Here is a 23,025-nt window from a genome sequence, read left to right as displayed (position 1 = left end):
AGTTAACAATTGAGTTTATAATGTGTTGTTGATTTACACATAGTGGTTGAAACAATGTAATTTACTTGTCATTAATTGAACGTATCAAACAATAATGCAAATCTACTTAAGTAAGAAATTTCTATTTTCTATAGAGGAATTAACATGTTTGCCATATATTGCTTGTTCAGCAAGAGGTCCAGGTCAAAGCAAAGGCATGACCTGAGAAGTAAGCTGTTGCAGAAGGTATTATAAAATGCATGCATGGTATTGGATAATATCAAATGTAGAAAAAGAGAACAACGAGTCCTAGAATGATATAGCAAAAGGAAAAGTCCCAAATAGATAGACTTGTTCTAAGCTGATAGGTGGACCTTGAAAAAGTAGAAGGAACTGGTACCTCCAAATGGTCTAGCTTTCCTTTTGCTGCCTGGACCTTGAAAGGCAGACGTAACTGGAACGTCCAGATATCCGACTTGTCCTTGATTTGTCAGATGACTGCCGCATTTTAGGCCATAAAAGATGTATGCATTTGTTGCTCGGGGAGCAGAACACGAGACGCATGATTGCTGGGAGTCTGTTCCCTTTGAGCTCATCGAATAATAAAATTCTGTCAAACACTTAAGCATCGGACTTCGAGAAATTTCTTCCACAAGATCTAGTAAGTTGTCTGCGAAGGGCAGCCACCTGTAGCGGCACCCGGGGAGCTGGGGGTTAAGGGCCTAGCTCAAGGACCCACAGACATGCTGAGGCTGGGTTTGAACCGGTGACCTTGTGATTATAGGCACACAGGATTAGCCCACTGAACGACACGCTGCCTCCCCTTCCCAAATGGGAATATAGAAATGGCAAGATGACGAGGCTAATTTTATGATTTTAATCATATTTCATCATTGAAAGATATGCCATATCACAAAATAAACTAACAGGAAATTTGAAGAAGGCATGTGATGAAAATTAGAGAATGGTTAAGAAGCTTTTGTAGATAAAGCCTACAAATGAATTCTGTCACTTATTTACTTCTTGAAAAAATGAAAAGACAATCTTTATTCTTTAAACTTGACGATTAAAGCCTTTATTTACTTAGAATGCATTCAACATCTACTGACTGGGGACATTTGTTCAAGTCAGTTAGGTTCCCCGCGTGTTTCTGCAGAGAAGCCAATACAATGCCAGCATTCCTCTGCTCACTCTCAGCAGTGTAGAGCCGCCGATCCTGGGTGTAGCTCAGCACCGAGTCGAGCAGCAGGTACCGGACACGTTGTCAGTCACCCACTCGCACAACATGTGGACGTTGCGGCAGTGTGGCCAGAGGAGGTCGGAGCCACCAGTCTGTAGCTGCTGATGATCTCCACGGTGTCCTGGGGCTTCCACAGCCCAGGCTCCCCGAAAGAGTCCAGCACGTCAGCGTCAAACAGCAGCGTCAACCGCGGCTCGTCTGGGGAGGCAGCAGAATCATCAGCATTAAAGGATGCAGTTTACAGATCCATCTATCCATCATCTACCGCTTTTCCAGGTCGGGTCGCGGGAGCAGCAGTCTAAGCAGGGAAACCCAGACTTCCCTCTCCCAGCTGAAGTCAGCAGCACCCCCATCCCCACCATAAACAGTGTTGATGCTGCACCGCTTTCCCGCCCTGAGCCGCCGGACCAGAATCTCCTCGGAGCCGTCCAGAAGTCGTTCTCCATGGCCTCGCCAAACTCCTCCCATAGCCGAGTTATTGCCACAGCGACCGCCGAAGCCGCGTCCCGCTCGGCCCGCTGGTAATCATCAGCTGCCTCCGGAGTCCCACAGGCCAGAAAGGCCCAATAGGACTCCTTCTTCAGCTTGACAGCATCTCTGACCACCGGTGTCCACCAAATTCCATCTTTACAAACCACTAATCCCCACCGTAAAGTCATGGTATCGGTGGGGGGGGGGGGGTCCTATTTCAGGCAGCAGAGGGTGCAAAGAGGAGCATATCCAGGATGGGATACCAGTCCCAGGCCAGGATAAGTGGGCTGAAGATGGATAGAAGGAAACAAGGGGACTGTGCAAGGGGAAGTTTTGATTGATACCTGTTTTTTGAGGTGGCCCCTTGGGTGCAATCTCTGCCTCCTCAAGCTTCCTCCTCTTGGTGATGCATTAAGGGGATTCCAAACCAATGGGAAGATGGAAATGGCAAGTTGACGAGGCTACAGGAGGGCAGAGTGGCAGAGGGGGGTTGTGCTTACTCCTGCGTTCTTGCACATTTCTGGAGAGGAGCCAGCACAACCCCTTCGTTCCTCTGCTCACTCTCCGCATTGTACAGCTGCCGCTCCTGAATGTAGCCGAGCACCGGGTCGGGCAGAAGGTAGCGGACACTGTGGCCACACCGCAGCCCGTGGCGGATGCGAGTGGCCGACACATCGTTGGCCACCCACTCCTGCACCACGTGGATGTTGCTGCGGTGTGGCAAGAGGAGGTCGGAGCCCTGTATGAAGGCTTCCGCATCCGATCCGCCGCGGGTGATGCACACCAGTCCAAATGTGCTGGCAATCTCCTCGATGTGCTGAGGCTTCCACAGCCCCGGCACACCGAATGATTCCAGCACATCAGCACCGCAGAGTAGCATCACGCGCGGCTCACCTGAGGAGGCAGCGGAAACATCAGTATTAAATGATGCAGTTCACAGATCCCCAGGGGGAAATCAGGTTACTGAACTGAGTGTGACAGCAAAAGAATGAAGATTCACACCCAGCTACTACATTTATGGGCAGGAAAAGCAAACAAGAATCCACATTCCATCTTTGCAAACCATTAATCCCCACCCTAAAGTCATGGTATGGGTGGGGGGACCAATTTCAGGCAGCAGAGGGTGCAAAGAAGAGCATATCCAGGATGGGATACCAGTCCCAGGCCAGGATAAGTGGGTAGAAGATGGATAGAAGGATGGATGGATGTTGTATGTCTATTCAAGTGTTCCGATAATTTCAACACCATCGAGGGGAGCGGCATAATGCAGTAAGAAGGCAAAGGGACTGTGTAAGGGGAAGCTCCAATTATTACCTGTTTTTTTAGGTGCAATATCAGGCTCTTCGAGCTTCCTCCTCTTGGTGGCACTGCTGGCATCCATGCGTTTTCTTTTCCTGCCAGGTTTTGCAGTGCCTACCACATCAGTGTCCGGTTCCTGGGAGAGCAGTTCCTGTTGTTGATGCCTGGGAGCAGATGTTAAAGATTAGTTCAGCCAACAGTGGGTGTAGCGGTCAAAGGAAAAGACTCATAGCTGAAAGTTGGGGTCCTTCTTTCACCCTTAGGGCGAGCTCACCGTAGCACTTTGACTGTCTCTTGCCAGTCGGCCTGCCTGCTCTCCCAGCTGTCCACCTCAATCCAGCTGGAGCTCTCTACCGCCAGCTTGGCCATTTCCACCCGATGGCTGGCCTCGATCAGGCCTATCTTCTTGTAGCCATCGCCCACTGGTGACAGGATCCCCTTCACCACTTCATACCGTCCTGTGGAAGCCAAGCACAGCACAGGTGTCCTATGTTGAGTGCGGTTCATGCTTTTTAACAAAGTAAGTTTCACATTTAAACTTCGATGAGCTAAAAGTTAATACAGCGCTATGAACCAGTAAAGAGGCTGGGTATGTCATACTTAATGTTCCCATTAAAAATGGCAACTTTTTACATGAAACCGGGCCGGCACATGCATTTTGTCAGCAGCCTATGACAGGCCAGTGTGCCGTGTATGAAGGCTAGCAGTACCCGTGTCCTCCAGGTGATCTCTTGCCAGTTCAAACATGCGCAGGTGCATATTTGTCACTGGGTTGAAAGACCCACAAGACAGCAGCACCACCTTTGATTTCTTCGGTACCTGCAGAAAATGAAATGGGAAACATTAGAGAATGACACTAATGTGCATGTAGTCACATGCAGGTTTCTGAATGGGCAGAAGGACAGGGTCCAATGACGGCACCAGACTGCTACTGATTTTCTAAAGCGCAATGACTTATTCCAAACTACCACTTATGTCAATAATCTTCCATCCAGCTGTGTGACATAGATAGATATTATACTAAGCATTACTGTATGTAGCATAGTCTATTCATATTGTGGTTGTTTTCTTTCTACAGATTTCTATTTAGATTTTATCTAGACTATTTTATTTTATATTGTTCTTGTGTCTTTGTGTTGTGGCAGTCTGCATAAGCACTTTCCTCCGGGATCAATAAAGTTTTCTGATTCTAGTGACATTCCAACTATCAACCTAAGGTCTTAACCCACTGAAAGATACACCAAAACAAGCAGGATGCTTCAGCTTCTTACTCTAGGTTCTTAGTTTTATAATAGTATTTCAGTACTTAATCCAGCAATAATCTGTAACACTGCTTTGAATATTTCCCTCAACAGAATTCTGAAAGTGATTTCCATGACAGAAATCTGTTTATAGATAAGGATATAACGCACCATACTACTGACCAACTTTAAGTTATGCATTTCAGTTGCGATCCAAATTACGGCACGAGCGTCATTTTTGTGATTTTCAAAGTGACTGCTTATCCTAATTCGCAGTTATCATGAACATGAATAGAACAGACGTAGTTTAATCGCATATTTCAGTGAAAGCTATCCCACATCACAAAATAAATGGTCTAACGCTTTACTACCAGTACATCAATCAAAGCAGAAGATAATAGGTCTTGTTCGCTTTTTGCCCAAACGGGATACAAGCCCGAACGAACCGATCATCTCCAGTTGTAATCAACACATGTTCAGCCCTCCGTATACTTAAGCACTCGTGGCCCAAAGTACCTCATCAAAGGTCCGCGCAGTGCGTGTGCGCTTAGCGCTAGCGATGGGACGTTTCCGAGACATTGGCCGTTATGATGTGACTGACGATACTGGAAGCTTTGAACCCGTGCGCGCAAATTTGAACCCAGCTGCGGTAAACCACGCCCACAGTTGTGTGACGAAATCTGAACTGTGTCTGCCGACGAATCAAAATGAATCTTACTTTAAATGGAAATATGTATAGCAGATAATAAATGCGCAAGCGCACATATTGGAATACTTTGCCGAAAGCCAATACACCTCATGCAACGTTTTGGAATTCTAAAGTGCAAAGCATTTATTGGACATTTGCATTGTAACACTGGAAATGGGATGCTTCCGAGACATCGAAGCTTGGACCGCCCCCATTAAGTACTTTTTCGAAGCTCGTATGGACACCAATTGCCATGTGACTGTGACCTTGGAAGCTACGAAGTTTTAGAACGCATGTACAGTTGTGTGACGAAATCTTATCTTTGTCTGCCGACGAATCAAAAAGAACATTACTTTAAATGGAAATATGTATTATGGTGTGAGGTTGCTTTTCTAGGGTTGGGCTTGGCTCCTTAGTGCCAGTGAAAGGAACTCCTAATGCTGCAGCATTCAAAGCCATTTTGTACAATTTCATGCTCCCAACGTTGTGGGAACAGTTTGGGGATGGCCCCTTCCTTTTCCTACATGACTGTACACCAATGCACAAAGCAAGGTCCATAAGCACGTGGATGAGCAAGTCTGGTGTGGAGGAACTTCACTGGCCTGCACAGAGCCCTGACCTCAACCGGATAGAACACCTTTGGGATGAATTAGAGCAGAGACTGTGAGCCTGGCCTTCTCGTCCAACATGAGTGCCTGACCTCACAAATGCTCTCCTGGAAGAGCGGTCAAAAATTCCCACAAACACACTCCTACACCTTGTGGACAGCCTTTCCAGAAGGGGTGAAGCTGTTATAGCTGCAAAGGGTGGGTCAACTCCATGTTAAAGCCTTTGTATTAAGAATGGGATGTCATGCCATGACAAAAGTTCATGTGTGTCCCAGTACTTTTGACAATAAAGTGTATATTGACATACCTGTATTTTAATTTATGCACTAGTGAAAAAAAATAATAATTTAAGCAGTGAAAAAACCATCAGCTTGCTGTCTACAAACAACTTCAAGGGTCCAGCACCAAGCACTTAAGCCTCAACATAAAACTTATTACATAGTGTGTAAACTTGTTGATTAAAGCCTTTATATACATAGAATGCCTTCAACATCTACTGACTGGGGACAGTTGTTCAAGTCAATACTCAAGTCATTTAGGATTGTAAAACAGTCTTTATTAAGAGCAATATGGGAATCCCCAAGAAATAATAATTATTGATAATTTATTGATCCCCGTGGAGAAATTGTCTTCATGCCTCCCTCGACTTGCTCTTTGTAGATTGTGATATAAAATTCTTGATTATGCTAATCCGTAATCAATAATGGAATATAGATGATTATGCAAAATGAATTACCTAATCAGTAGTTAACAATTGAGTTTATAATGTGTTGTTGATTTACACATAGTGGTTGAAACAATGTAATTTACTTGTCATTAATTGAACGTATCAAACAATAATGCAAATCTACTTAAGTAAGAAATTTCTATTTTCTATAGAGGAATTAACATGTTTGCCATATATTGCTTGTTCAGCAAGAGGTCCAGGTCAAAGCAAAGGCATGACCTGAGAAGTAAGCTGTTGCAGAAGGTATTATAAAATGCATGCATGGTATTGGATAATATCAAATGTAGAAAAAGAGAACAACGAGTCCTAGAATGATATAGCAAAAGGAAAAGTCCCAAATAGATAGACTTGTTCTAAGCTGATAGGTGGACCTTGAAAAAGTAGAAGGAACTGGTACCTCCAAATGGTCTAGCTTTCCTTTTGCTGCCTGGACCTTGAAAGGCAGACGTAACTGGAACGTCCAGATATCCGACTTGTCCTTGATTTGTCAGATGACTGCCGCATTTTAGGCCATAAAAGATGTATGCATTTGTTGCTCGGGGAGCAGAACACGAGACGCATGATTGCTGGGAGTCTGTTCCCTTTGAGCTCATCGAATAATAAAATTCTGTCAAACACTTAAGCATCGGACTTCGAGAAATTTCTTCCACAAGATCTAGTAAGTTGTCTGCGAAGGGCAGCCACCTGTAGCGGCACCCGGGGAGCTGGGGGTTAAGGGCCTAGCTCAAGGACCCACAGACATGCTGAGGCTGGGTTTGAACCGGTGACCTTGTGATTATAGGCACACAGGATTAGCCCACTGAACGACACGCTGCCTCCCCTTCCCAAATGGGAATATAGAAATGGCAAGATGACGAGGCTAATTTTATGATTTTAATCATATTTCATCATTGAAAGATATGCCATATCACAAAATAAACTAACAGGAAATTTGAAGAAGGCATGTGATGAAAATTAGAGAATGGTTAAGAAGCTTTTGTAGATAAAGCCTACAAATGAATTCTGTCACTTATTTACTTCTTGAAAAAATGAAAAGACAATCTTTATTCTTTAAACTTGACGATTAAAGCCTTTATTTACTTAGAATGCATTCAACATCTACTGACTGGGGACATTTGTTCAAGTCAGTTAGGTTCCCCGCGTGTTTCTGCAGAGAAGCCAATACAATGCCAGCATTCCTCTGCTCACTCTCAGCAGTGTAGAGCCGCCGATCCTGGGTGTAGCTCAGCACCGAGTCGAGCAGCAGGTACCGGACACGTTGTCAGTCACCCACTCGCACAACATGTGGACGTTGCGGCAGTGTGGCCAGAGGAGGTCGGAGCCACCAGTCTGTAGCTGCTGATGATCTCCACGGTGTCCTGGGGCTTCCACAGCCCAGGCTCCCCGAAAGAGTCCAGCACGTCAGCGTCAAACAGCAGCGTCAACCGCGGCTCGTCTGGGGAGGCAGCAGAATCATCAGCATTAAAGGATGCAGTTTACAGATCCATCTATCCATCATCTACCGCTTTTCCAGGTCGGGTCGCGGGAGCAGCAGTCTAAGCAGGGAAACCCAGACTTCCCTCTCCCAGCTGAAGTCAGCAGCACCCCCATCCCCACCATAAACAGTGTTGATGCTGCACCGCTTTCCCGCCCTGAGCCGCCGGACCAGAATCTCCTCGGAGCCGTCCAGAAGTCGTTCTCCATGGCCTCGCCAAACTCCTCCCATAGCCGAGTTATTGCCACAGCGACCGCCGAAGCCGCGTCCCGCTCGGCCCGCTGGTAATCATCAGCTGCCTCCGGAGTCCCACAGGCCAGAAAGGCCCAATAGGACTCCTTCTTCAGCTTGACAGCATCTCTGACCACCGGTGTCCACCAAATTCCATCTTTACAAACCACTAATCCCCACCGTAAAGTCATGGTATCGGTGGGGGGGGGGGGGTCCTATTTCAGGCAGCAGAGGGTGCAAAGAGGAGCATATCCAGGATGGGATACCAGTCCCAGGCCAGGATAAGTGGGCTGAAGATGGATAGAAGGAAACAAGGGGACTGTGCAAGGGGAAGTTTTGATTGATACCTGTTTTTTGAGGTGGCCCCTTGGGTGCAATCTCTGCCTCCTCAAGCTTCCTCCTCTTGGTGATGCATTAAGGGGATTCCAAACCAATGGGAAGATGGAAATGGCAAGTTGACGAGGCTACAGGAGGGCAGAGTGGCAGAGGGGGGTTGTGCTTACTCCTGCGTTCTTGCACATTTCTGGAGAGGAGCCAGCACAACCCCTTCGTTCCTCTGCTCACTCTCCGCATTGTACAGCTGCCGCTCCTGAATGTAGCCGAGCACCGGGTCGGGCAGAAGGTAGCGGACACTGTGGCCACACCGCAGCCCGTGGCGGATGCGAGTGGCCGACACATCGTTGGCCACCCACTCCTGCACCACGTGGATGTTGCTGCGGTGTGGCAAGAGGAGGTCGGAGCCCTGTATGAAGGCTTCCGCATCCGATCCGCCGCGGGTGATGCACACCAGTCCAAATGTGCTGGCAATCTCCTCGATGTGCTGAGGCTTCCACAGCCCCGGCACACCGAATGATTCCAGCACATCAGCACCGCAGAGTAGCATCACGCGCGGCTCACCTGAGGAGGCAGCGGAAACATCAGTATTAAATGATGCAGTTCACAGATCCCCAGGGGGAAATCAGGTTACTGAACTGAGTGTGACAGCAAAAGAATGAAGATTCACACCCAGCTACTACATTTATGGGCAGGAAAAGCAAACAAGAATCCACATTCCATCTTTGCAAACCATTAATCCCCACCCTAAAGTCATGGTATGGGTGGGGGGACCAATTTCAGGCAGCAGAGGGTGCAAAGAAGAGCATATCCAGGATGGGATACCAGTCCCAGGCCAGGATAAGTGGGTAGAAGATGGATAGAAGGATGGATGGATGTTGTATGTCTATTCAAGTGTTCCGATAATTTCAACACCATCGAGGGGAGCGGCATAATGCAGTAAGAAGGCAAAGGGACTGTGTAAGGGGAAGCTCCAATTATTACCTGTTTTTTTAGGTGCAATATCAGGCTCTTCGAGCTTCCTCCTCTTGGTGGCACTGCTGGCATCCATGCGTTTTCTTTTCCTGCCAGGTTTTGCAGTGCCTACCACATCAGTGTCCGGTTCCTGGGAGAGCAGTTCCTGTTGTTGATGCCTGGGAGCAGATGTTAAAGATTAGTTCAGCCAACAGTGGGTGTAGCGGTCAAAGGAAAAGACTCATAGCTGAAAGTTGGGGTCCTTCTTTCACCCTTAGGGCGAGCTCACCGTAGCACTTTGACTGTCTCTTGCCAGTCGGCCTGCCTGCTCTCCCAGCTGTCCACCTCAATCCAGCTGGAGCTCTCTACCGCCAGCTTGGCCATTTCCACCCGATGGCTGGCCTCGATCAGGCCTATCTTCTTGTAGCCATCGCCCACTGGTGACAGGATCCCCTTCACCACTTCATACCGTCCTGTGGAAGCCAAGCACAGCACAGGTGTCCTATGTTGAGTGCGGTTCATGCTTTTTAACAAAGTAAGTTTCACATTTAAACTTCGATGAGCTAAAAGTTAATACAGCGCTATGAACCAGTAAAGAGGCTGGGTATGTCATACTTAATGTTCCCATTAAAAATGGCAACTTTTTACATGAAACCGGGCCGGCACATGCATTTTGTCAGCAGCCTATGACAGGCCAGTGTGCCGTGTATGAAGGCTAGCAGTACCCGTGTCCTCCAGGTGATCTCTTGCCAGTTCAAACATGCGCAGGTGCATATTTGTCACTGGGTTGAAAGACCCACAAGACAGCAGCACCACCTTTGATTTCTTCGGTACCTGCAGAAAATGAAATGGGAAACATTAGAGAATGACACTAATGTGCATGTAGTCACATGCAGGTTTCTGAATGGGCAGAAGGACAGGGTCCAATGACGGCACCAGACTGCTACTGATTTTCTAAAGCGCAATGACTTATTCCAAACTACCACTTATGTCAATAATCTTCCATCCAGCTGTGTGACATAGATAGATATTATACTAAGCATTACTGTATGTAGCATAGTCTATTCATATTGTGGTTGTTTTCTTTCTACAGATTTCTATTTAGATTTTATCTAGACTATTTTATTTTATATTGTTCTTGTGTCTTTGTGTTGTGGCAGTCTGCATAAGCACTTTCCTCCGGGATCAATAAAGTTTTCTGATTCTAGTGACATTCCAACTATCAACCTAAGGTCTTAACCCACTGAAAGATACACCAAAACAAGCAGGATGCTTCAGCTTCTTACTCTAGGTTCTTAGTTTTATAATAGTATTTCAGTACTTAATCCAGCAATAATCTGTAACACTGCTTTGAATATTTCCCTCAACAGAATTCTGAAAGTGATTTCCATGACAGAAATCTGTTTATAGATAAGGATATAACGCACCATACTACTGACCAACTTTAAGTTATGCATTTCAGTTGCGATCCAAATTACGGCACGAGCGTCATTTTTGTGATTTTCAAAGTGACTGCTTATCCTAATTCGCAGTTATCATGAACATGAATAGAACAGACGTAGTTTAATCGCATATTTCAGTGAAAGCTATCCCACATCACAAAATAAATGGTCTAACGCTTTACTACCAGTACATCAATCAAAGCAGAAGATAATAGGTCTTGTTCGCTTTTTGCCCAAACGGGATACAAGCCCGAACGAACCGATCATCTCCAGTTGTAATCAACACATGTTCAGCCCTCCGTATACTTAAGCACTCGTGGCCCAAAGTACCTCATCAAAGGTCCGCGCAGTGCGTGTGCGCTTAGCGCTAGCGATGGGACGTTTCCGAGACATTGGCCGTTATGATGTGACTGACGATACTGGAAGCTTTGAACCCGTGCGCGCAAATTTGAACCCAGCTGCGGTAAACCACGCCCACAGTTGTGTGACGAAATCTGAACTGTGTCTGCCGACGAATCAAAATGAATCTTACTTTAAATGGAAATATGTATAGCAGATAATAAATGCGCAAGCGCACATATTGGAATACTTTGCCGAAAGCCAATACACCTCATGCAACGTTTTGGAATTCTAAAGTGCAAAGCATTTATTGGACATTTGCATTGTAACACTGGAAATGGGATGCTTCCGAGACATCGAAGCTTGGACCGCCCCCATTAAGTACTTTTTCGAAGCTCGTATGGACACCAATTGCCATGTGACTGTGACCTTGGAAGCTACGAAGTTTTAGAACGCATGTACAGTTGTGTGACGAAATCTTATCTTTGTCTGCCGACGAATCAAAAAGAACATTACTTTAAATGGAAATATGTATTATGGTGTGAGGTTGCTTTTCTAGGGTTGGGCTTGGCTCCTTAGTGCCAGTGAAAGGAACTCCTAATGCTGCAGCATTCAAAGCCATTTTGTACAATTTCATGCTCCCAACGTTGTGGGAACAGTTTGGGGATGGCCCCTTCCTTTTCCTACATGACTGTACACCAATGCACAAAGCAAGGTCCATAAGCACGTGGATGAGCAAGTCTGGTGTGGAGGAACTTCACTGGCCTGCACAGAGCCCTGACCTCAACCGGATAGAACACCTTTGGGATGAATTAGAGCAGAGACTGTGAGCCTGGCCTTCTCGTCCAACATGAGTGCCTGACCTCACAAATGCTCTCCTGGAAGAGCGGTCAAAAATTCCCACAAACACACTCCTACACCTTGTGGACAGCCTTTCCAGAAGGGGTGAAGCTGTTATAGCTGCAAAGGGTGGGTCAACTCCATGTTAAAGCCTTTGTATTAAGAATGGGATGTCATGCCATGACAAAAGTTCATGTGTGTCCCAGTACTTTTGACAATAAAGTGTATATTGACATACCTGTATTTTAATTTATGCACTAGTGAAAAAAAATAATAATTTAAGCAGTGAAAAAACCATCAGCTTGCTGTCTACAAACAACTTCAAGGGTCCAGCACCAAGCACTTAAGCCTCAACATAAAACTTATTACATAGTGTGTAAACTTGTTGATTAAAGCCTTTATATACATAGAATGCCTTCAACATCTACTGACTGGGGACAGTTGTTCAAGTCAATACTCAAGTCATTTAGGATTGTAAAACAGTCTTTATTAAGAGCAATATGGGAATCCCCAAGAAATAATAATTATTGATAATTTATTGATCCCCGTGGAGAAATTGTCTTCATGCCTCCCTCGACTTGCTCTTTGTAGATTGTGATATAAAATTCTTGATTATGCTAATCCGTAATCAATAATGGAATATAGATGATTATGCAAAATGAATTACCTAATCAGTAGTTAACAATTGAGTTTATAATGTGTTGTTGATTTACACATAGTGGTTGAAACAATGTAATTTACTTGTCATTAATTGAACGTATCAAACAATAATGCAAATCTACTTAAGTAAGAAATTTCTATTTTCTATAGAGGAATTAACATGTTTGCCATATATTGCTTGTTCAGCAAGAGGTCCAGGTCAAAGCAAAGGCATGACCTGAGAAGTAAGCTGTTGCAGAAGGTATTATAAAATGCATGCATGGTATTGGATAATATCAAATGTAGAAAAAGAGAACAACGAGTCCTAGAATGATATAGCAAAAGGAAAAGTCCCAAATAGATAGACTTGTTCTAAGCTGATAGGTGGACCTTGAAAAAGTAGAAGGAACTGGTACCTCCAAATGGTCTAGCTTTCCTTTTGCTGCCTGGACCTTGAAAGGCAGACGTAACTGGAACGTCCAGATATCCGACTTGTCCTTGATTTGTCAGATGACTGCCGCATTTTAGGCCATAAAAGATGTATGCATTTGTTGCTCGGGGAGCAGAACACGAGACGCATGATTGCTGGGAGTCTGTTCCCTTTGAGCTCATCGAATAATAAAATTCTGTCAAACACTTAAGCATCGGACTTCGAGAAATTTCTTCCACAAGATCTAGTAAGTTGTCTGCGAAGGGCAGCCACCTGTAGCGGCACCCGGGGAGCTGGGGGTTAAGGGCCTAGCTCAAGGACCCACAGACATGCTGAGGCTGGGTTTGAACCGGTGACCTTGTGATTATAGGCACACAGGATTAGCCCACTGAACGACACGCTGCCTCCCCTTCCCAAATGGGAATATAGAAATGGCAAGATGACGAGGCTAATTTTATGATTTTAATCATATTTCATCATTGAAAGATATGCCATATCACAAAATAAACTAACAGGAAATTTGAAGAAGGCATGTGATGAAAATTAGAGAATGGTTAAGAAGCTTTTGTAGATAAAGCCTACAAATGAATTCTGTCACTTATTTACTTCTTGAAAAAATGAAAAGACAATCTTTATTCTTTAAACTTGACGATTAAAGCCTTTATTTACTTAGAATGCATTCAACATCTACTGACTGGGGACATTTGTTCAAGTCAGTTAGGTTCCCCGCGTGTTTCTGCAGAGAAGCCAATACAATGCCAGCATTCCTCTGCTCACTCTCAGCAGTGTAGAGCCGCCGATCCTGGGTGTAGCTCAGCACCGAGTCGAGCAGCAGGTACCGGACACGTTGTCAGTCACCCACTCGCACAACATGTGGACGTTGCGGCAGTGTGGCCAGAGGAGGTCGGAGCCACCAGTCTGTAGCTGCTGATGATCTCCACGGTGTCCTGGGGCTTCCACAGCCCAGGCTCCCCGAAAGAGTCCAGCACGTCAGCGTCAAACAGCAGCGTCAACCGCGGCTCGTCTGGGGAGGCAGCAGAATCATCAGCATTAAAGGATGCAGTTTACAGATCCATCTATCCATCATCTACCGCTTTTCCAGGTCGGGTCGCGGGAGCAGCAGTCTAAGCAGGGAAACCCAGACTTCCCTCTCCCAGCTGAAGTCAGCAGCACCCCCATCCCCACCATAAACAGTGTTGATGCTGCACCGCTTTCCCGCCCTGAGCCGCCGGACCAGAATCTCCTCGGAGCCGTCCAGAAGTCGTTCTCCATGGCCTCGCCAAACTCCTCCCATAGCCGAGTTATTGCCACAGCGACCGCCGAAGCCGCGTCCCGCTCGGCCCGCTGGTAATCATCAGCTGCCTCCGGAGTCCCACAGGCCAGAAAGGCCCAATAGGACTCCTTCTTCAGCTTGACAGCATCTCTGACCACCGGTGTCCACCAAATTCCATCTTTACAAACCACTAATCCCCACCGTAAAGTCATGGTATCGGTGGGGGGGGGGGGGGGGTCCTATTTCAGGCAGCAGAGGGTGCAAAGAGGAGCATATCCAGGATGGGATACCAGTCCCAGGCCAGGATAAGTGGGCTGAAGATGGATAGAAGGAAACAAGGGGACTGTGCAAGGGGAAGTTTTGATTGATACCTGTTTTTTGAGGTGGCCCCTTGGGTGCAATCTCTGCCTCCTCAAGCTTCCTCCTCTTGGTGATGCATTAAGGGGATTCCAAACCAATGGGAAGATGGAAATGGCAAGTTGACGAGGCTACAGGAGGGCAGAGTGGCAGAGGGGGGTTGTGCTTACTCCTGCGTTCTTGCACATTTCTGGAGAGGAGCCAGCACAACCCCTTCGTTCCTCTGCTCACTCTCCGCATTGTACAGCTGCCGCTCCTGAATGTAGCCGAGCACCGGGTCGGGCAGAAGGTAGCGGACACTGTGGCCACACCGCAGCCCGTGGCGGATGCGAGTGGCCGACACATCGTTGGCCACCCACTCCTGCACCACGTGGATGTTGCTGCGGTGTGGCAAGAGGAGGTCGGAGCCCTGTATGAAGGCTTCCGCATCCGATCCGCCGCGGGTGATGCACACCAGTCCAAATGTGCTGGCAATCTCCTCGATGTGCTGAGGCTTCCACAGCCCCGGCACACCGAATGATTCCAGCACATCAGCACCGCAGAGTAGCATCACGCGCGGCTCACCTGAGGAGGCAGCGGAAACATCAGTATTAAATGATGCAGTTCACAGATCCCCAGGGGGAAATCAGGTTACTGAACTGAGTGTGACAGCAAAAGAATGAAGATTCACACCCAGCTACTACATTTATGGGCAGGAAAAGCAAACAAGAATCCACATTCCATCTTTGCAAACCATTAATCCCCACCCTAAAGTCATGGTATGGGTGGGGGGACCAATTTCAGGCAGCAGAGGGTGCAAAGAAGAGCATATCCAGGATGGGATACCAGTCCCAGGCCAGGATAAGTGGGTAGAAGATGGATAGAAGGATGGATGGATGTTGTATGTCTATTCAAGTGTTCCGATAATTTCAACACCATCGAGGGGAGCGGCATAATGCAGTAAGAAGGCAAAGGGACTGTGTAAGGGGAAGCTCCAATTATTACCTGTTTTTTTAGGTGCAATATCAGGCTCTTCGAGCTTCCTCCTCTTGGTGGCACTGCTGGCATCCATGCGTTTTCTTTTCCTGCCAGGTTTTGCAGTGCCTACCACATCAGTGTCCGGTTCCTGGGAGAGCAGTTCCTGTTGTTGATGCCTGGGAGCAGATGTTAAAGATTAGTTCAGCCAACAGTGGGTGTAGCGGTCAAAGGAAAAGACTCATAGCTGAAAGTTGGGGTCCTTCTTTCACCCTTAGGGCGAGCTCACCGTAGCACTTTGACTGTCTCTTGCCAGTCGGCCTGCCTGCTCTCCCAGCTGTCCACCTCAATCCAGCTGGAGCTCTCTACCGCCAGCTTGGCCATTTCCACCCGATGGCTGGCCTCGATCAGGCCTATCTTCTTGTAGCCATCGCCCACTGGTGACAGGATCCCCTTCACCACTTCATACCGTCCTGTGGAAGCCAAGCACAGCACAGGTGTCCTATGTTGAGTGCGGTTCATGCTTTTTAACAAAGTAAGTTTCACATTTAAACTTCGATGAGCTAAAAGTTAATACGGCGCTATGAACCAGTAAAGAGGCTGGGTATGTCATACTTAATGTTCCCATTAAAAATGGCAACTTTTTACATGAAACCGGGCCGGCACATGCATTTTGTCAGCAGCCTATGACAGGCCAGTGTGCCGTGTATGAAGGCTAGCAGTACCCGTGTCCTCCAGGTGATCTCTTGCCAGTTCAAACATGCGCAGGTGCATATTTGTCACTGGGTTGAAAGACCCACAAGACAGCAGCACCACCTTTGATTTCTTCGGTACCTGCAGAAAATGAAATGGGAAACATTAGAGAATGACACTAATGTGCATGTAGTCACATGCAGGTTTCTGAATGGGCAGAAGGACAGGGTCCAATGACGGCACCAGACTGCTACTGATTTTCTAAAGCGCAATGACTTATTCCAAACTACCACTTATGTCAATAATCTTCCATCCAGCTGTGTGACATAGATAGATATTATACTAAGCATTACTGTATGTAGCATAGTCTATTCATATTGTGGTTGTTTTCTTTCTACAGATTTCTATTTAGATTTTATCTAGACTATTTTATTTTATATTGTTCTTGTGTCTTTGTGTTGTGGCAGTCTGCATAAGCACTTTCCTCCGGGATCAATAAAGTTTTCTGATTCTAGTGACATTCCAACTATCAACCTAAGGTCTTAACCCACTGAAAGATACACCAAAACAAGCAGGATGCTTCAGCTTCTTACTCTAGGTTCTTAGTTTTATAATAGTATTTCAGTACTTAATCCAGCAATAATCTGTAACACTGCTTTGAATATTTCCCTCAACAGAATTCTGAAAGTGATTTCCATGACAGAAATCTGTTTATAGATAAGGATATAACGCACCATACTACTGACCAACTTTAAGTTATGCATTTCAGTTGCGATCCAAATTACGGCACGAGCGTCATTTTTGTGATTTTCAAAGTGACTGCTTATCCTAATTCGCAGTTATCATGAACATGAATAGAACAGACGTAGTTTAATCGCATATTTCAGTGAAAGCTATCCCACATCACAAAATAAATGGTCTAACGCTTTACTACCAGTACATCAATCAAAGCAGAAGATAATAGGTCTTGTTCGCTTTTTGCCCAAACGGGATACAAGCCCGAACGAACCGATCATCTCCAGTTGTAATCAACACATGTTCAGCCCTCCGTATACTTAAGCACTCGTGGCCCAAAGTACCTCATCAAAGGTCCGCGCAGTGCGTGTGCGCTTAGCGCTAGCGATGGGACGTTTCCGAGACATTGGCCGTTATGATGTGACTGACGATACTGGAAGCTTTGAACCCGTGCGCGCAAATTTGAACCCAGCTGCGGTAAACCACGCCCACAGTTGTGTGACGAAATCTGAACTGTGTCTGCCGACGAATCAAAATGAATCTTACTTTAAATGGAAATATGTATAGCAGATAATAAATGCGCAAGCGCACATATTGGAATACTTTGCCGAAAGCCAATACACCTCATGCAACGTTTTGGAATTCTAAAGTGCAAAGCATTTATTGGACATTTGCATTGTAACACTGGAAATGGGATGCTTCCGAGACATCGAAGCTTGGACCGCCCCCATTAAGTACTTTTTCGAAGCTCGTATGGACACCAATTGCCATGTGACTGTGACCTTGGAAGCTACGAAGTTTTAGAACGCATGTACAGTTGTGTGACGAAATCTTATCTTTGTCTGCCGACGAATCAAAAAGAACATTACTTTAAATGGAAATATGTATTATGGTGTGAGGTTGCTTTTCTAGGGTTGGGCTTGGCTCCTTAGTGCCAGTGAAAGGAACTCCTAATGCTGCAGCATTCAAAGCCATTTTGTACAATTTCATGCTCCCAACGTTGTGGGAACAGTTTGGGGATGGCCCCTTCCTTTTCCTACATGACTGTACACCAATGCACAAAGCAAGGTCCATAAGCACGTGGATGAGCAAGTCTGGTGTGGAGGAACTTCACTGGCCTGCACAGAGCCCTGACCTCAACCGGATAGAACACCTTTGGGGTGAATTAGAGCAGAGACTGTGAGCCTGGCCTTCTCGTCCAACATGAGTGCCTGACCTCACAAATGCTCTCCTGGAAGAGCGGTCAAAAATTCCCACAAACACACTCCTACACCTTGTGGACAGCCTTTCCAGAAGGGGTGAAGCTGTTATAGCTGCAAAGGGTGGGTCAACTCCATGTTAAAGCCTTTGTATTAAGAATGGGATGTCATGCCATGACAAAAGTTCATGTGTGTCCCAGTACTTTTGACAATAAAGTGTATATTGACATACCTGTATTTTAATTTATGCACTAGTGAAAAAAAATAATAATTTAAGCAGTGAAAAAACCATCAGCTTGCTGTCTACAAACAACTTCAAGGGTCCAGCACCAAGCACTTAAGCCTCAACATAAAACTTATTACATAGTGTGTAAACTTGTTGATTAAAGCCTTTATATACATAGAATGCCTTCAACATCTACTGACTGGGGACAGTTGTTCAAGTCAATACTCAAGTCATTTAGGATTGTAAAACAGTCTTTATTAAGAGCAATATGGGAATCCCCAAGAAATAATAATTATTGATAATTTATTGATCCCCGTGGAGAAATTGTCTTCATGCCTCCCTCGACTTGCTCTTTGTAGATTGTGATATAAAATTCTTGATTATGCTAATCCGTAATCAATAATGGAATATAGATGATTATGCAAAATGAATTACCTAATCAGTAGTTAACAATTGAGTTTATAATGTGTTGTTGATTTACACATAGTGGTTGAAACAATGTAATTTACTTGTCATTAATTGAACGTATCAAACAATAATGCAAATCTACTTAAGTAAGAAATTTCTATTTTCTATAGAGGAATTAACATGTTTGCCATATATTGCTTGTTCAGCAAGAGGTCCAGGTCAAAGCAAAGGCATGACCTGAGAAGTAAGCTGTTGCAGAAGGTATTATAAAATGCATGCATGGTATTGGATAATATCAAATGTAGAAAAAGAGAACAACGAGTCCTAGAATGATATAGCAAAAGGAAAAGTCCCAAATAGATAGACTTGTTCTAAGCTGATAGGTGGACCTTGAAAAAGTAGAAGGAACTGGTACCTCCAAATGGTCTAGCTTTCCTTTTGCTGCCTGGACCTTGAAAGGCAGACGTAACTGGAACGTCCAGATATCCGACTTGTCCTTGATTTGTCAGATGACTGCCGCATTTTAGGCCATAAAAGATGTATGCATTTGTTGCTCGGGGAGCAGAACACGAGACGCATGATTGCTGGGAGTCTGTTCCCTTTGAGCTCATCGAATAATAAAATTCTGTCAAACACTTAAGCATCGGACTTCGAGAAATTTCTTCCACAAGATCTAGTAAGTTGTCTGCGAAGGGCAGCCACCTGTAGCGGCACCCGGGGAGCTGGGGGTTAAGGGCCTAGCTCAAGGACCCACAGACATGCTGAGGCTGGGTTTGAACCGGTGACCTTGTGATTATAGGCACACAGGATTAGCCCACTGAACGACACGCTGCCTCCCCTTCCCAAATGGGAATATAGAAATGGCAAGATGACGAGGCTAATTTTATGATTTTAATCATATTTCATCATTGAAAGATATGCCATATCACAAAATAAACTAACAGGAAATTTGAAGAAGGCATGTGATGAAAATTAGAGAATGGTTAAGAAGCTTTTGTAGATAAAGCCTACAAATGAATTCTGTCACTTATTTACTTCTTGAAAAAATGAAAAGACAATCTTTATTCTTTAAACTTGACGATTAAAGCCTTTATTTACTTAGAATGCATTCAACATCTACTGACTGGGGACATTTGTTCAAGTCAGTTAGGTTCCCCGCGTGTTTCTGCAGAGAAGCCAATACAATGCCAGCATTCCTCTGCTCACTCTCAGCAGTGTAGAGCCGCCGATCCTGGGTGTAGCTCAGCACCGAGTCGAGCAGCAGGTACCGGACACGTTGTCAGTCACCCACTCGCACAACATGTGGACGTTGCGGCAGTGTGGCCAGAGGAGGTCGGAGCCACCAGTCTGTAGCTGCTGATGATCTCCACGGTGTCCTGGGGCTTCCACAGCCCAGGCTCCCCGAAAGAGTCCAGCACGTCAGCGTCAAACAGCAGCGTCAACCGCGGCTCGTCTGGGGAGGCAGCAGAATCATCAGCATTAAAGGATGCAGTTTACAGATCCATCTATCCATCATCTACCGCTTTTCCAGGTCGGGTCGCGGGAGCAGCAGTCTAAGCAGGGAAACCCAGACTTCCCTCTCCCAGCTGAAGTCAGCAGCACCCCCATCCCCACCATAAACAGTGTTGATGCTGCACCGCTTTCCCGCCCTGAGCCGCCGGACCAGAATCTCCTCGGAGCCGTCCAGAAGTCGTTCTCCATGGCCTCGCCAAACTCCTCCCATAGCCGAGTTATTGCCACAGCGACCGCCGAAGCCGCGTCCCGCTCGGCCCGCTGGTAATCATCAGCTGCCTCCGGAGTCCCACAGGCCAGAAAGGCCCAATAGGACTCCTTCTTCAGCTTGACAGCATCTCTGACCACCGGTGTCCACCAAATTCCATCTTTACAAACCACTAATCCCCACCGTAAAGTCATGGTATCGGTGGGGGGGGGGGGGTCCTATTTCAGGCAGCAGAGGGTGCAAAGAGGAGCATATCCAGGATGGGATACCAGTCCCAGGCCAGGATAAGTGGGCTGAAGATGGATAGAAGGAAACAAGGGGACTGTGCAAGGGGAAGTTTTGATTGATACCTGTTTTTTGAGGTGGCCCCTTGGGTGCAATCTCTGCCTCCTCAAGCTTCCTCCTCTTGGTGATGCATTAAGGGGATTCCAAACCAATGGGAAGATGGAAATGGCAAGTTGACGAGGCTACAGGAGGGCAGAGTGGCAGAGGGGGGTTGTGCTTACTCCTGCGTTCTTGCACATTTCTGGAGAGGAGCCAGCACAACCCCTTCGTTCCTCTGCTCACTCTCCGCATTGTACAGCTGCCGCTCCTGAATGTAGCCGAGCACCGGGTCGGGCAGAAGGTAGCGGACACTGTGGCCACACCGCAGCCCGTGGCGGATGCGAGTGGCCGACACATCGTTGGCCACCCACTCCTGCACCACGTGGATGTTGCTGCGGTGTGGCAAGAGGAGGTCGGAGCCCTGTATGAAGGCTTCCGCATCCGATCCGCCGCGGGTGATGCACACCAGTCCAAATGTGCTGGCAATCTCCTCGATGTGCTGAGGCTTCCACAGCCCCGGCACACCGAATGATTCCAGCACATCAGCACCGCAGAGTAGCATCACGCGCGGCTCACCTGAGGAGGCAGCGGAAACATCAGTATTAAATGATGCAGTTCACAGATCCCCAGGGGGAAATCAGGTTACTGAACTGAGTGTGACAGCAAAAGAATGAAGATTCACACCCAGCTACTACATTTATGGGCAGGAAAAGCAAACAAGAATCCACATTCCATCTTTGCAAACCATTAATCCCCACCCTAAAGTCATGGTATGGGTGGGGGGACCAATTTCAGGCAGCAGAGGGTGCAAAGAAGAGCATATCCAGGATGGGATACCAGTCCCAGGCCAGGATAAGTGGGTAGAAGATGGATAGAAGGATGGATGGATGTTGTATGTCTATTCAAGTGTTCCGATAATTTCAACACCATCGAGGGGAGCGGCATAATGCAGTAAGAAGGCAAAGGGACTGTGTAAGGGGAAGCTCCAATTATTACCTGTTTTTTTAGGTGCAATATCAGGCTCTTCGAGCTTCCTCCTCTTGGTGGCACTGCTGGCATCCATGCGTTTTCTTTTCCTGCCAGGTTTTGCAGTGCCTACCACATCAGTGTCCGGTTCCTGGGAGAGCAGTTCCTGTTGTTGATGCCTGGGAGCAGATGTTAAAGATTAGTTCAGCCAACAGTGGGTGTAGCGGTCAAAGGAAAAGACTCATAGCTGAAAGTTGGGGTCCTTCTTTCACCCTTAGGGCGAGCTCACCGTAGCACTTTGACTGTCTCTTGCCAGTCGGCCTGCCTGCTCTCCCAGCTGTCCACCTCAATCCAGCTGGAGCTCTCTACCGCCAGCTTGGCCATTTCCACCCGATGGCTGGCCTCGATCAGGCCTATCTTCTTGTAGCCATCGCCCACTGGTGACAGGATCCCCTTCACCACTTCATACCGTCCTGTGGAAGCCAAGCACAGCACAGGTGTCCTATGTTGAGTGCGGTTCATGCTTTTTAACAAAGTAAGTTTCACATTTAAACTTCGATGAGCTAAAAGTTAATACAGCGCTATGAACCAGTAAAGAGGCTGGGTATGTCATACTTAATGTTCCCATTAAAAATGGCAACTTTTTACATGAAACCGGGCCGGCACATGCATTTTGTCAGCAGCCTATGACAGGCCAGTGTGCCGTGTATGAAGGCTAGCAGTACCCGTGTCCTCCAGGTGATCTCTTGCCAGTTCAAACATGCGCAGGTGCATATTTGTCACTGGGTTGAAAGACCCACAAGACAGCAGCACCACCTTTGATTTCTTCGGTACCTGCAGAAAATGAAATGGGAAACATTAGAGAATGACACTAATGTGCATGTAGTCACATGCAGGTTTCTGAATGGGCAGAAGGACAGGGTCCAATGACGGCACCAGACTGCTACTGATTTTCTAAAGCGCAATGACTTATTCCAAACTACCACTTATGTCAATAATCTTCCATCCAGCTGTGTGACATAGATAGATATTATACTAAGCATTACTGTATGTAGCATAGTCTATTCATATTGTGGTTGTTTTCTTTCTACAGATTTCTATTTAGATTTTATCTAGACTATTTTATTTTATATTGTTCTTGTGTCTTTGTGTTGTGGCAGTCTGCATAAGCACTTTCCTCCGGGATCAATAAAGTTTTCTGATTCTAGTGACATTCCAACTATCAACCTAAGGTC

The 23,025-nt window shown here is 46.3% G+C and overlaps 4 protein-coding genes across 4 annotated transcripts; all 4 read right to left on the bottom strand.

The window, feature by feature from the left end:
• Positions 1-2,186: 2,186 nt before the first annotated feature.
• On the bottom strand, positions 2,187-4,809 carry LOC125727965 (nicotinamide/nicotinic acid mononucleotide adenylyltransferase 1-like). The gene is made up of 5 exons (XM_049004962.1): positions 4,747-4,809; positions 3,700-3,808; positions 3,264-3,447; positions 3,005-3,153; positions 2,187-2,602 (listed from the first exon to the last, which is right to left on the bottom strand). The coding sequence occupies exons 1-5, from the start codon at positions 4,807-4,809 to the stop codon at positions 2,187-2,189; spliced, it is 921 nt and encodes a 306-aa protein (XP_048860919.1).
• Positions 4,810-8,457: 3,648 nt separating this feature from the next.
• LOC125727964 (nicotinamide/nicotinic acid mononucleotide adenylyltransferase 1-like) lies at positions 8,458-11,080 on the bottom strand. Its single transcript, XM_049004961.1, has 5 exons — positions 11,018-11,080; positions 9,971-10,079; positions 9,535-9,718; positions 9,276-9,424; positions 8,458-8,873 (listed from the first exon to the last, which is right to left on the bottom strand). The coding sequence occupies exons 1-5, from the start codon at positions 11,078-11,080 to the stop codon at positions 8,458-8,460; spliced, it is 921 nt and encodes a 306-aa protein (XP_048860918.1).
• Positions 11,081-14,731: 3,651 nt separating this feature from the next.
• On the bottom strand, positions 14,732-17,354 carry LOC125727963 (nicotinamide/nicotinic acid mononucleotide adenylyltransferase 1-like). The gene is made up of 5 exons (XM_049004960.1): positions 17,292-17,354; positions 16,245-16,353; positions 15,809-15,992; positions 15,550-15,698; positions 14,732-15,147 (listed from the first exon to the last, which is right to left on the bottom strand). The coding sequence occupies exons 1-5, from the start codon at positions 17,352-17,354 to the stop codon at positions 14,732-14,734; spliced, it is 921 nt and encodes a 306-aa protein (XP_048860917.1).
• Positions 17,355-21,002: 3,648 nt separating this feature from the next.
• On the bottom strand, positions 21,003-22,624 carry LOC125727962 (nicotinamide/nicotinic acid mononucleotide adenylyltransferase 1-like; the record flags this gene model as incomplete). Its single annotated transcript, XM_049004959.1, has 4 exons — positions 21,003-21,418; positions 21,821-21,969; positions 22,080-22,263; positions 22,516-22,624. Coding segments are annotated over 4 exons (858 nt in total), but the record flags the coding sequence as incomplete, so codon positions are not given.
• Positions 22,625-23,025: the final 401 nt, after the last annotated feature.

Source organism: Brienomyrus brachyistius, unplaced genomic scaffold, assembly GCF_023856365.1.
Source record: "Brienomyrus brachyistius isolate T26 unplaced genomic scaffold, BBRACH_0.4 scaffold140, whole genome shotgun sequence".
Lineage (NCBI taxonomy): Eukaryota > Metazoa > Chordata > Actinopteri > Osteoglossiformes > Mormyridae > Brienomyrus > Brienomyrus brachyistius.
The sequence above is the reverse complement of the archived record's forward strand: the minus strand, read 5'-3'. Positions and strand labels throughout refer to the sequence as shown.

Bases quoted from the DNA above. Each gene is read 5' to 3' on its own strand.
- LOC125727965 (XM_049004962.1), bottom strand. From the start codon at position 4,809: ATGTCTCGGAAACGTCCCATCGCTAGCGCTAAGCGCACACGCACTGCG. The intron at 3,809-4,746 runs GTACTTTGGGCC...CATTTTCTGCAG, and splicing joins CTGCGCGGACCTTTGATGAG to GTACCGAAGAAATCAAAGGT. The intron at 2,603-3,004 runs GTAATAATTGGA...TTAATACTGATG, and splicing joins TATTGCACCTAAAAAAACAG to TTTCCGCTGCCTCCTCAGGT.
- LOC125727963 (XM_049004960.1), bottom strand. From the start codon at position 17,354: ATGTCTCGGAAACGTCCCATCGCTAGCGCTAAGCGCACACGCACTGCG. The intron at 15,993-16,244 runs GTACTGCTAGCC...TGGCTTCCACAG, and splicing joins AGATCACCTGGAGGACACGG to GACGGTATGAAGTGGTGAAG. The intron at 15,699-15,808 runs GTGAGCTCGCCC...ATCTGCTCCCAG, and splicing joins GAGACAGTCAAAGTGCTACG to GCATCAACAACAGGAACTGC.
- LOC125727964 (XM_049004961.1), bottom strand. From the start codon at position 11,080: ATGTCTCGGAAACGTCCCATCGCTAGCGCTAAGCGCACACGCACTGCG. The intron at 9,425-9,534 runs GTGAGCTCGCCC...ATCTGCTCCCAG, and splicing joins GAGACAGTCAAAGTGCTACG to GCATCAACAACAGGAACTGC. The intron at 8,874-9,275 runs GTAATAATTGGA...TTAATACTGATG, and splicing joins TATTGCACCTAAAAAAACAG to TTTCCGCTGCCTCCTCAGGT.